Source organism: Procambarus clarkii, chromosome 52, assembly GCF_040958095.1.
Source record: "Procambarus clarkii isolate CNS0578487 chromosome 52, FALCON_Pclarkii_2.0, whole genome shotgun sequence".
NCBI lineage: Eukaryota > Metazoa > Arthropoda > Malacostraca > Decapoda > Cambaridae > Procambarus > Procambarus clarkii.
The window spans coordinates 19,945,290-19,959,386 of NC_091201.1; the positions used below are offsets into that span (position 1 = coordinate 19,945,290).

At 47.0% G+C, this 14,097-nt stretch overlaps 1 protein-coding gene across 1 annotated transcript in view; it reads right to left on the reverse strand.

Moving 5' to 3' along the window:
* Positions 1-13,663, reverse strand: part of LOC138352165 (uncharacterized) — a 16,228-nt gene extending 2,565 nt beyond the window's left edge. The window contains exons 1-3 of the mRNA XM_069304429.1: positions 13,138-13,663; positions 12,230-12,471; positions 9,915-10,005 (exon numbers count right to left, since the gene is read on the reverse strand). Coding sequence (XP_069160530.1) covers positions 9,915-10,005; positions 12,230-12,471; positions 13,138-13,663 — 859 coding nt within the window. The remainder of the gene's footprint in view (positions 1-9,914; positions 10,006-12,229; positions 12,472-13,137) is intronic.
* Between the last annotated feature and the right edge of the window lie 434 nt (positions 13,664-14,097).

Consider the following 14,097-nt stretch of genomic DNA (forward strand, 5'->3'; position numbering starts at 1 on the left):
CATAGTAGTCTCAGGGCTACCAGGGACTAAAGGTTGTCTCGGGGCTACCAGGGACTATAGGTAGTCTCGGGGCTACCAGGGACTACAGGTAGTCTCAGGGCTACCAGGGACTACAGGTAGTCTCAGGGCTACCAGGGACTAAAGGTTGTCTCGGGGCTACCAGGGACTATAGGTAGTCTCGGGGCTACCAGGGACTACAGGTAGTCTCGGGGCTACCAGGGACTACAGGTAGTCTCGGGGCTACCAGGGACTACAGGTAGTCTCGGGGCTACCGGGGACTACAGGTAGTCTCGGGGCTACCAGAGACTACAGGTAGTCTCGGGGCTACCGGGGACTACAGGTAGTCTCGGGGCTACCGGGGAATACAGGTAGTCTCGGGGCTACCGGGGAATACATGTAGTCTCGGGGCTACCGGGGAATACATGTAGTCTCGGGGCTACCGGGGACTACAGGTAGTCTCGGGGCTACCGGGGACTACAGGTAGTCTCGGGGCTACCGGGGACTACAGGTAGTCTCGGGGCTACCGGGGACTACAGGTAGTCTCGGGGCTACCGGGGACTACAGGTAGTCTCGGGGCTACCGGGGACTACAGGTAGTCTCGGGGCTACCGGGGACTACAGGTAGTCTCGGGGCTACCGGGGACTACAGGTAGTCTCGGGGCTACCGGGGACTACAGGTAGTCTCGGGGCTACCGGGGACTACAGGTAGTCTCAAGGCTACCAGGGACTACAGGTAGTCTCAGGGCTACCAGGGACTACAGGTAGTCTCAGGGCTACCAGGGACTTCAGGTAGTCTCATGGCTGCCTGGGACTACATAGTAGTCTCATGGCTACCAGGGACTACAGGTAGTCTCAGGGCTACCAGGGACTATATGGTAGTCTCGGGGCTACCAGGGACTACAGGTAGTCTCGGGGCTACCAGGGACTACAGGTAGTCTCGGGGCTACCAGGGACCACAGGTAGTCTCGGGGCTACCAGGGACTACAGGTAGTCTCGGGGCTACCAGGGACTACAGGTAGTCTCGGGGCTACCAGGGATAGGAGAGGAGGTATTGATGGATATGTGACGTCACACATTTTTTCTGCTCTCTTCACTCCATTTTCTCCCGTTCCTTCCCCTGTCACATTGTTCCGTCCCTCACCCTGTCCCCTAGTTCCATCCTTCTTTCGTTCCTTACTCTATCTCTAGAAATTGGACAGTGAAAAATACAAGATGATTATTTAGGCAAAATAAGTGTTTAGTGTTTATGAGAAACTCAGAGAGAGAGAGAGTGACATAGACAGAGTAACAACCATTTAGGTGTGATGAGTTTCAACATCACTATACTGCAAGATGAAATTGCCTGAAGCATTTGTCTTATTGGAACGGTCTTAAGAGTTGAAGTGAAAGCTAGAACTCCTTCTGTTCTCTCTCTCTCTCTCTCTCTCTCTCTCTCTCTCTCTCTCTCTCTCTCTCTCTCTCTCTCTCTCTCTCTCTCTCTCTCTCTTCTCTCTCTCTCTCTCTCTCTCTCTCTCTCTCTCTCCTCTCTCTCTCTCTCTCTCTCTCTCTCTCTCTCTCTCTCTCTCTCTCTCTCTCTCTGTCTCTCTCTCTCTCTGTCTCTCTCTCTCTCTCTCTCTCTCTCTCTCTCTCTCTCTCTCTCTCTCTCTCTCTCTCTCTGTCTCTCTCTCTGTCTCTCTGTCTCTCTGTCTCTCTGTCTCTCTCTCTCTCTCTCTCTCTCTCTCTCTCTCTCTCTCTCTCTCTCTCTCTCTCTCTCTCTCTCTCTCTCTCTCTCTCTCTCTCTCTGTCTCTCTCTCTCTGTCTCTCTCTCTCTCTCTGTCTCTCTCTGTCTCTCTCTCTCTCTCTCTGTCTCTCTCTCTCTCTCTCTCTCTCTCTCTCTCTCTCTCTCTCTCTCTCTCTCTCTCTCTCTCTCTCTCTCTCTCTCTCTCTCTCTCTCTCTCTCTCATGTTTTATATATATTTTTATGCAGCAACCTTAAACTTTGTGGAGTGTTTCACCGGAAAACACTGAATGTATTATGAAGGTATCCTCAGGCGCACGGGAGAGGAGGGAGACGTTAAGGTACCTTACACCAGCAGGTGTGGTCGAGGGGTGTTAATGCCTAAACATTAAGTAATGTGGTGGGTGAGATCATGAGCCAGTTCTCGCTCACAAGAGCTGGTCCCTGGAGTGGTCAGGAGTGGGAGGTCCGTCACCTGTAGCCACCTGCCACAGGTACCGGCAGCAGCCCCACAGAGTCACTATGCCGGCTACACGTTCTCACAGGGAAACAAAGTGCGGTAGAAAGTAGCAGGAGTCCGGAATCCTGTGAGCTTTAAAAAGGAGAAAAAGAAAGAAGTATCTGCTGTGGGAGGCGTTTGTCTTCCTTCCTGTCTCGGAGGAGGTGTTCATCTCCCTTCGCAGTGTCCACGGCGGAGATGTCCACCTTGAGTCATGTCCACGCGTGAAGGTGTTCATCTCCTGGCTGATGAGGAGGGAGGTGACGGCCAGCATCCTGGTCTCAGCAGCATCCTGGTCTTCCTAAGTACACCGTAATTGGGTGTGTACCATATACTGTATGAAACATTATTCTAGTTTCAACTTCACAAGCAAGCCTTCCGAGCGTTGTATACAACCTACATGAGACCGGCTATTATGCATGCAGCTCCGCCAAGAAATCCCTGGCTAAAGAAACGCGATAGAACAAAAAATAATTATGAAAATATGCAACGAGGCTCGTTCTTGAGGTAAGAGATATGAAGAAAGAGTGAAGCACCTCCTGCTACTAGAATTTACACTACACGCTCGAGAATTAGTTCCAGCTCACCCTCGAGGACACCTTCCCCCTTCACACCAAATGGCAGTGTCAGTTACGTACAATAATGTACGCCATCACCACCAACACATTTACCTCACGTTAAAGGAATTTCTTCTCTATCACATCATACTAATAGTTTACCTCTAGTACCCCCATCATAATGGTTTGCCTCTTGGTACTACCATGTGTGGCCCGGGTGGCCACCCTTGTGTGGCCCGGGTGGCCACTCTAGTGTTCACCTAGAAGGGAGTAGGTAAGGGACAAAGGAAAGAAGGTGGCATCTGATATTGACTCTTCGTCGGGTTCCCAACCACTGGCCTCAACAGGTTAGGTAGGGTGAGTGTGTACGCTTCTAGGCAGGTAGTAGCACTGATGTATGGGGGGAGATGTATGGATCAGGGAGATGTATGGATCAGGGAGATGTATGGGGGGAGATGTATGGGGGGATATGTATGGGGGGAGATGTATGGGGGGATATGTATGGGGGGAGATGTATGGATCAGGGAGGGAGGTGAAAGTCAACATCAGAGAAACGCTTTGTTTCCTTCATCACTCCCTCCACTACTCCATACTCTCTCTCTCCACCTCCATAGCTATCTTCACTCTTTGTCCGTGCCTCTCTCTCTCTCTCTCTCTCTCTCTCTCTCTCTCTCTCTCTCTCTCTCTCTCTCTCTTGTATGTCTCGTCTTGTCTTTTTATCCCCTTTCCCCTTGTTTCTCTCTTCTTTTTTCCTGCCTGAGGTGTGATCTTGGGCCCTGGGAGCCGCGAGGCCAGGAGCGCCGACGTTGGTGCCGCCAGTGTTGATGGAGGACTGGGGAACCCCGCTGACACTCCGGATATTTTGGTGTCACGACCAATGACGTCACCAAGATGCACGATGATTGGTTGAGTTTGAACTTCCTTTTAACCAATGAAGCCCCAGCACGCCCCTGCCATGGTGATGAATAGCTCTTGGGAATAATGACGACATCAGAGCGTGTCGAGGCTGGTTGGTTTTATAATAAAACAACCCGGCATCCAATAAGCGTACGCTTTTTTGACGAGCCCTTGACGTGTATCGCGATGATTGGCGGGTTTCGGGCGAGCCAATAAACTAGCATTACGTCACTGTGATTCTGAACCATTCATCTGGGCTGAAATTCATTTATCAAGCTGAGTATTATTAGTACGTTGCTGACACGAGAACGTCAATGCTGCTTTTGTTTTGAGTCGTGGCTCAGACGACGAGTAATATGGCGCAGACTATATGGAATATCGTTCTGGTTATGTCTTAGTATAAGGTAAAGATTCCCGGGAACATGACTTCAGACAGTGAGGAAGATGACTCCATCACACACAACACAATAAGGGCGAGTTGGTTTCAGTGTTTCAGTGTCTCAATTGTCTGAATCTATGGGTCTAATGTGTGGGTTTGGTTCTCTGAATACGAGGTGCGTGCTAACCCAGCTGTGTTTAGCTAGTTGGGTCGTCAGGGAGAGATGTTTAGCTCCAGAGCCCCGCCTCATAGCTAATGTGAACTGGTGTATTTATATCTTTTAACTCTCCAGGACTTTGTTTGATTGGCTCTTGAAGCTTGAAGGTTCTTCCAGCAGCATTGGTTCCAGGTCATCCTGCTTGTATACCACTAGCTTCACATTCCAGCATACCTTACAGATCTCTGGTTCATCTGTCTTCCCAACTGGCCTCTCGTTCTGTTGTCTCACATGGAGAGACTGCCTCTGTAGTTAAAGGTTAAGCACAGTGTCTCCGCCACCTCTCTCAATGTCTTGGAGGATATCTGTTCCGCTTCTACTGCCTTGCTTCGTACCCTCCGGGCGCTTCTGTACCTCCTCTACACCATTAGTAATGCTTCATTCATCTTTCCCTCCATCATGTAAATTCTTGTCATGCACTATTTATCACATCACTTCCTAGTTCCATTCCTTTTAACCACATGCCATAAGAATATAAAAAATTAGCCCATACGAAGAAGTTTATATATCACCTGAATTCATTCATATGTATGTCTAACCTACGCTTGAAACAATCCAGGGATCCCACCTCTAAAATGTTACGCTGTAATTTGTTCAATAGATCAACAACACTGTTTCCAAACCAGTGTATATATATATATATATATATATATATATATATATATATATATATATATATATATATATATATATATATATATATATATATATATATATATATATATATATATATATATATATATATATCCACTGTTTCGTTCCAAATGCAAATAAAAGACTGCATAAATGCCATGATAGAATCGAAGGCTTTCATAAATGTATAATTTCTTCGTAATTTCTCTCCAACTCAATCTAAGCCATGCCCCAATTACTCTAAGCCATCCACCAGGTCTGGTGGATGGTTTAATCTAAGCCATTAATCCAATATCATTCATTAATGCCACATAACATATAAGTCATTTCAGTTTTATTTACAATAATCTTTAATCATACAACGGTAATTATTTATATGCTCAGTCAGTCTCTCTAACTCATATTTTTTCTTATATTCGAAATTATTCCGCTCCGAACACACGTAAGCTCTTCTGTACACGATTAATCCGTTTCTGAGCCCACCACCAGCCAGCCCTATCCTCTTCCATCTTCCTTCCTTCCCTCCCTCCTTCCCACCTTCCCTCCCAACAGCACCATCATAATATATTCCATTTTTTCCCTCCCTTCTCTCAAGAGTAATTTCCCGCACTTGTTGCTGGAGTTAGTCTATCTTCTCCTGCCTGCTTGTGTGTGTGTGGGGCCACCTGGGGCGCCCTCTGCCTCTCCTGGTGGTGCTGCTGCACCTGTTGCCTCTCTTGGTGGTGCTGCTGCACCTGTTGCCTCTCCTGGTGGTGCTGCTGCTGCACCTGTTGCCTCTCCTGGTGGTGCTGCTGCACCTGTTGCCTCTCCTGGTGCTGCTGCACCTGTTGCCTCTCCTGGTGCTGCTGCTGCTGCACCTGTTGCCTCTCCTGGTGCTGCTGCTGCACCTGTTGCCTCTCCTGGTGCTGCTGCTGCTCCTGTTGCCTCTCCTGGTGCTGCTGCTGCACCTGTTGCCTCTCCTGGTGCTGCTGCTGCACCTGTTGCCTCTCCTGGTGCTGCTGCTGCTGCACCTGTTGACACCACGAACTGACACCACCAAGAGCAGCAGTCAGCTGCTCTTGGTGGTATCTAAAGCAAGAGCCTTCATATCTGAGGCAAGAGCCGTAGATATTAACCCTTGCGCTTGTCTATGCTTATCAAAACTACCATAGAAAAACTACGAGGAACTGCAAGCCTAGTAAAGCCAGTGCGATTCCTTCCAAACTGATGTCAGAAAAACATCCCACACCTTCAAGAACATCATGGAAGCCTCAGAGTACTCAAAGCAAGTGTAACTCAGCAGACTCTTCTCCGAAACGTCAGCTTCACTGAAGCCCGCCAGCAACACCATACATGTGCAACACTGCACTCATGGAGGCTTCAGGCCGTTCCATCCATCGTTGCACAAGGATTATCAATGAAAAACCCACTGAAAGCCCTTCAGTTACGTCGGAAAGCTTCCTGTGTCAAGAAGTAGAAGTTATTGGTTAACTTCCCGCCGTTAAAGAACCATGTTGCTAGTTTTTGACGGTTCTCCTTTAGGTGGGAGGGGAGGTAAGCCTCCAATCGACAACCGGACTTGAATTCGACACAACTTGTTTCCGTGCGAATTTCAGCAAGGATTAGCGAGCTCCTGCACCTGTCTGACGCTTGTCTGACGCCGGCACCTGTCTGACGCTTGTCTGACGCCGGCACCTGTCTGACGCCGGCACCTGACGCCGGCACCTGTCTGACGCTTGTCTGACGCCGGCACCTGAGTGCTGTTTGACGGTATCCGACCTGCACTTGATATGCACCTGACCTGCATATGATTTTCACCCGACCTGCATCTGGCATTTTGCAACTGACATTGCATATTCACATTTTTTTTATTCGCAATAAATTTTACTCCAAAGCAATCTATATTTTTTCGTGATGGACCTTACAGCAAGGTATTTAGGTCAGACTTCCTAGTAATTAACAAATATTGGTAAATAATCTGTAGCCACAGCAAGTTTATCTCCTGGTAATTATTTAATATTTCAGAAATGCGTCCCAAAAAATAGTATATAAATTGAGGAATTTGTATTTTTATACTGTACTAGTGTATATACATGTGTAGGGGTTTGCTCCATGTAACATTCACATGACCTATATATTAGGATACAAAAATGTATATACAAAACAAATTTACATATTCCCAACAAACAGAATATTCAAGGTGTGACAATGATATCAGAAGGCTTTCACATCCATTGTGTAATGCCAGAAGCCTAGCAGCCAATATATATAATATCAGAAGCCTAACACAGCCAATATATATATATATATATATATATATATATATATATATATATATATATATATATATATATATATATATATATATATAATATCAGAAGCCTAGCAAGATTACCACATTTGAAAAGGAGAGTAGTCTTGCATTTAAAAAGATAAGTGTTACTTGATTTGCTACTGAAAGTAACTTGGTAAGATAATGGAAAAGTTGGGCATGGAATGATGGAGGTTGAATGTGGCAGAGGAGAATCATCAGTTCTTCTTTCAAAGTGCTGCCGATTAGTTCAGTTTCTGACAATGCGTTTACTTCTCTCTTCTTCAGTGTCGTCGAATCTTGGTCCCAGAAAGGAGACGCTGTTCTGCCCTAGGCATTTATGATAAGAGTTGTAGCGTATTTTCAGCATTGTAGCGCTTGGGTATGCAACACCACTGTCACGCCTCACAAAGATGTAATGTACTCCATTGCACATGCATCACGAAGGAATAAGACCAGACGTGCATACATGTGTAGGCAATCTATAATGATACAATATATACAACGTCAATAAGTTACGGACCGCAAATACAATATTGGCGTGAGGTCGATGTATTCTGTATAAAAAGAATGCATAACACAGCTTTGAGGGTGAGATAATTTATTCGGAAGATTACTTGGCTTTAACGCTTCCGACCCTTCTCATAATATTATGCAGGCAGAGCACCTACTTCACACACACTCTGTGATCCAGGGTTCGATCCCGAGCCAGGCAAGGTGGGAAGGGAATACAGGAAAGAGGAGGAAACAGAGTGGAGGATTAAAAATATTAAAGGATTGGCTGAGGGAAAAATTAAAAATAAAAGAGATTAGAAGAGTTGGGACCAAAAATAAAGATGAAGGAGGAGACTATAGAAACCGGAAATAAAAAAGGGAAGGGAAGGAATAAGAAGAGATGGGATTAGAAAGGAGCAAGAAAGGAGAATGATGAGAATATTTGTGATGTGCACAAGAAGAGAGAAGGAAAGATGTTTGGAAGTGGAGGGAACAAATTAATGTCTAAGAATTGCTTTTATTGAAAAGAAAAACCCACTTTCCCTTTCACCAAAAAAAAAAAAAAAAATCTTGGCCATTAATCTGTAGATTCTTAATGGCTGTTTTTCTTCTCTTTACTCGCACTCAAAAACAATAATCTCTCCCAGCTCCTTCCCATAATATTTTCCTTTTAATGCCCAACCTTCTCACTTTTCCTGTCATTCTCTCATTCTCCCTTTCTCTTCCCTTCTCCCTCCCTCACTCTGCCTCTCCCTCGCCCCGTCCCACTTGGGGAGGGCAAAAGTTTGCTCCCCTGATGCTGACGCCTCTCTTCCCTGTTCTGTTCTTCCAGCTTTATTGCCTCACTTTTACTCCTTGGTTTATTGTGTCTTTGTCCTGTTGCAACAAGGGGCGCGCGCGCACGCACACACACACACACACACACACACACACACACACACACACACACACACACACACACACACACACACACACACAAGGAGTGGGGGGGGGGACGTGAGACATCAGATATGAAGCAGTTTGATCACTGGTGTATGGTGTAGGCTGCCAGCCTCACCCAGGGCATACATCGAAGGGTTAAAGCAGAGAGAAGAAAGAACTCGTGCAAGTGCGTGGGGGGGGGGGGTAACCATGGGGAGGGGAAAGTAAACCCCCATATTCCCTTCCTACCTTGGAAGGGAAACGGGGGGGTTACCTTGGTGTTGAAGGTAAGAGAGAGTGGTTGATTTTGAGTGTAGACCATTATGTTCAATATCCATATTATTTTTGAAAGCTGCTTGACAAAACCTACAATTTCGATTTCTCGAAATCTCGGAGATTTCTCCAATTTGACCCAAATTAAGCTATAGCTTAATTTGCCCAATTAAGCTACAGCTTAATTTTCGTCATATTGGAGAAATCGCCTTATTTTCTTTCTTCATTTGCACTTATTTTATGAGTATTTCCAACTTCAATAATGTGGAATAACTTGACAGTTTTCCAACTAATTATTCTGCATTTTAGAAGGTATGACAATTACAGGAGGACAAGCTGTCGAGGACTGTAAGATGACTTGTTAAAGGACGGAGGTTACAAGGAGCGATTACAGCAAGAAGTGTGTGTGTCCAGGGGTTAATATTCACCTATAATGGCCTGTAGAGCAGGCATCAGCTCCTGGGCTCTGACATTCAATCGCCGAACTGATGTTAAATAACTCCCATCCTTCCAGCTGGTTATGATTACTCCGGAGACTATAGGCATTAAGTCATCCTGAACCACCATCCTCTTCTCTTCATTCCAGTTACTGCTCTACGGCTCCACTAAAGTACCTCTGTGTGTCCTTGTGGCTCATCTGGGTGCCCTGTGTCTTGTGTCCTGTGTCCTGTGTCTTGTGTCCTGTGTCCTGTGTCTTGGGTCCTGTGTCTTCTCCTCCTCCTCGTGAACTAATCCTTTTGCCTTTTAGGTAATTTAGCCTTGTATTTAGAGCAGTAATTTATATATTTCTCAACTGGTCTCACCCTTGTGGAACATTTTTCAACCCTCTTATGAATTTGTATCATTACTTTTACATTGTCTGAATGTATTCTTATGTAAGATCTTACTAAATAACGGAAGCTATTCAAATGTTTGAAGAACTATATGTGTACTACTGTTCCCCTTCCGCTAATCCGCTTATCACGCCCCTCTGTCCTCTTCTATCCTCTCTTGTTATTTCTACTGACCTCTTGTTGCATAATTGTTCTCTCACTTACTTCCATTTTCTTTCTTCTTGTGTATTACACGAGCCTCGTGCGGGGAGCTGCGGCGGAGGCTTTCTGGCAGTCGAAGAAGATGCAGTCTTTCCTACGTAATCGTTGTCACTATGTTTGAATAAAAAGTTTATGGGACAATGCATCCCTTGTGTGAAATCATGTGGGACACGTTGGAAGAAAATGTGTTATTTCATGTTCCCCGAACCGTCTCGTGATATAGTTTGTCTAAAATCTTACGGTTAAATATGCTGACAATACAAGAGTGTAGTCTCATTCTGTAGTGTGTTTGTGGTGGTCTCGCTCCTGCTGCAGGCACGATGTTTTGTTTTCTTCCTGAGAGGTATTCCCTTAATCATTTTGGCGCTCTGCCCCCATACACCAGCCTGTGTGTCTGGCGTGAACAGAACTCTTCTGTGAGGGACAATGTCGAAAGGTCAGTCAAGGAAGGTGTAGGCTGCCCAACTCTTTCCTTCGTGTTGTTTGCTGTCATCTTGAGTGTTGGGGGCCGGGGGGGGGGGGGGTGTCAGGCGAGTTGTGTGGCTCTTGGCGAGAATTAACTTGAGTAATCAGGTTAAGTCGTTGCTCATGTCTCATTTGAGATGACTGGAAGCGAGGAAGGAATGGATGGACGGGGAGAGAGAGAGAGAGAGAGAGAGAGAGAGAGAGAGAGAGAGAGAGAGACCTGAAAGGAAGGAGGAAAGTAGGAAGAGTGGGAGCTGACAGTGAATGAGAGAGTCATAAGGGTAGGGAGTAGGTAGGGTTAAGTGTGAGAAATTGTCGGCGTTGGGTGTGAGACGCGGGCTGCTGAGATCTGAGCACGGAGGGAGAAGGCGAGGCTGCAATAGAACGAATTTTTGTTATGAGGATGTTAAATTGATGTTGTGTTGTGGCAAGTGGTTGTGGGATTTGGGAAACCGATTCTTTCTCATTTATGAGCCGCTTCGTTCTGCTTTCTGCAGCTCTCGGTTCTTCCTCTATATTCTTCTGAAGGAAACAGTCTATGTGATTTTCCAAGTACTGGAGTGATTAAAGGACAATCACTCCTTTGTTGTCTTCGTTTCAATAAAACATCTTTGAACTAGGATCCTTCCTCCTGGTGCCAGCCTCGCCTGAACACTCCCTCTCTGTTATAGTCAGACTCTTATATCTCCGCCTTATTCACGATACGTTTTTCATTGGTTATGAGCCTAGTGTCCCACTTCCCTTTCCACAGACGCTTCAACTGTGGAAAGATAACTGATAATTCGCTTCAACTGATAATTCGATCTCTATTAATTTAAGCTGGTAATGGTTACTTGCTTGCTGCTCTTGTCTGTCCTCGCCTCGCTGTTGCTTCCTTACTTCAACCTTAAACAGCTCGTACCCATTCTCTGTCACAGTCTTAATTCTCACCGCTCTACCTTTTGCCCTTCTGAGGCTCTTCTCCCACTCGTGGCTGTTCTTGTGGTCGTCTCCTTCTGCTGGAAAGTACTCTCAGATATAGCACATGTCCCACCTGTGTGTGCGTGTGTGTGTGTTGTGACGATAATCTCTTTCAAGAGAGATTGAGCCTGCTCTTCCCTCCAAAGTACGTCACATCAACAAATAATATAGAAGATATATCCAACAAGTATCTCCAAAACGTTTTGCCCAGAGAGCAAAACGTATCCAGCACGCCGGAACACCTGCTCGCCCCCGCCACCGTTAACCGGCAAACTGCTTGTCCATCGCCTGCCGGTCGCTGATTGGCTGGTGTCCAGTCGCACCTGCCCCACCACCCTCCGCCACGAGTTGATGTCTGGGCTACAGCGACCCAGAGAAGGCAGAATATCCTAGTGCTCTTTGCAGTTGACACGTCTCATTGGTAGACTAAGCCTTGGCTTACGTGTACTAAGGGAGGTGGCAGCTCGAAGCCAATATTCCGGCACTAATATTTACTTTGCTATTATTCACTTGTCTTAACGTAACTTTTCATTTGCCAGTGATTATTCTTATTATTTTGTTTGTTGACTTGTCTGTTACATTTTTATACTCAATTTTATTCATGTCTTGCTTTTCTAACGTAATTAAAATTTCATTGTTAAACTTACTTGTGTTTTGTGTGTCTTCCCATTACCTTACCACAGACGAAAGTTCCAGCTTTTCTCTTTTTTTTCCTTTATGTGACGAGGCCATACCCCTAGCTTTTGAAACAGCCGAACACCAACGCTTTACCGTCACAGTGTCAAGAACTCATAAACTGGAAAACTATTACGTCGCCATAAACGCGCGTCAAGCGATAATCCCCAGCAAATGACACTGTCTTAGTTGCCACGACGAAGCCCTCCTCGCCTCACCCTTGTTAAGACCCGTAAATCATCATCGCTTTTTATATTGGGAGAACCTCCCAATATGTGGCGATGACGGGCGGGAAGCTGCCGGAGGAGGAGGTGCAACAGCAGGAGGAGGAGGAGGAGGAAGACGGCCAGGAGCAATTGAAGCAGAAGGTTCTGTGGTTTCGAGGAGGTCCGAAGACTCGCTGTGGCGCCGAAGGAGGTGCTAAGACTCGACACGGCCGTGGAGACTGCTAGCAGACTCGCTGGAGGAAATTAACCTGAGATCCAGAGGTTGGGGAGGAATGTGGAGTAGGGCGAGCACCTCCTCCCTGTGGCGCTGCAGGAGCTCCCAAGGAATTCGAAGCCCCCTTGCACCTGGTGTGTGAACTAATTCATGAATAATTCAACTGGACCCCGTTGCTTCCTCCCTTAGACAATCCGACTCCCTCAATTAACAAAGTGGACTGAATATAAAGTAGATTCGCGTTAAAAATGATTGTTTATTTTTTTGTTTAATGATTTGTTTGTTGTGATTATTCCCAGGTTCATTATCGTGTCTTGTTCTTATCTAATGTTTCATGCTTCTTTCTCTTTCTTGTTCTTTTATATTTTATGTTTAATATGCAACTTCTCTTTAAATTTCTCGTGGGAAATCTTGCAGAATTTCAGCACAAGTTCCTGATAATCATGTATGTGTAGCGTGAGCATATACGGTGCATGAGCATGTATGCAACCTGAGCATATGCACATCCTGAGCATTACTTATCAAGCTGTGTACGATATAATCTGGATAAAACATATTTTGGGAGCATTTTAGCACTTGCGTCGCACACTGGTACGAATTTCACTCTAATTCACTTTAATCATTGATGACCGCGTGACTCAGAGTGACGGAGTTTTAATTGCTGCACCAGTAATTTGTGACCAACAAGCGGGTTGTGCCGTTGGTGGCCGCCCCCAGGTGGAGGTGGCCGCCCCCAGGTGGAGGTGGCCGCCCCCAGGTGGAGGTGGCCGCCCCCAGGTGGAGGTGGCCGCCCCCAGGTGGAGGTGGCCGCCCCCAGGTGGAGGTGGCCGCCCCCAGGTGGAGGTGGCCGCCCCCAGGTGGAGGTGGCCGCCCCCAGGTGGAGGTGGCCGCCCCCAGGTAGAGGTGGCCGCCCCCAGGTGGAGGTGGCCGCCCCCAGGTAGAGGTGGCCGCCCCCAGGTAGAGGTGGCCGCCCCCAGGTAGAGGTGGCCGCCCCCAGGTAGAGGTGGCCGCCCCCAGGTAGAGGTGGCCGCCCCCAGGTAGAGGTGGCCGCCCCCAGGTAGAGGTGGCCGCCCCCAGGTAGAGGTGGCCGCCCCCAGGTAGAGGTGGCCGCCCCCAGGTAGAGGTGGCCGCCCCCAGGTAGAGGTGGCCGCCCCCAGGTAGAGGTGGCCGCCCCCAGGTAGAGGTGGCCGCCCCCAGGAAGAGCGGGTCATACTGGGCACCACCATACCACAGTCATCGTACCATTCCCACGACCCTCGGGGTCACCCTGCAGAGTGCGAGGAGGGCAAACATCTATGCCAGAGAGAGTGGAAGAGAAAGCAAATGGAGAGACGATCAAGGGATTTACTGAGAACTGGTGCAGATCTGCCAGCGTCTGCCCTAAACCACTCCCCTGGGAGAGCGGGCCTCTCCCTTCACCTCCTTCACGGAAACGTGCGTTCAAAGAGTGCCTACACAATTCTGGATTTTCCTCTCTCTCTCTCTCTCTCTCTCTCTCTCTCTCTCTCTCTCTCTCTCTCTCTTCGCTCAATCTGATATAAATTGTACTTAAAGCGCATATTAAAACATTTTATAAGCATGAGTCCCGAGCTTAATATTGAAACTAAACAAATGAAATGCATTTTGTTATCAGTTAAGATGGTAG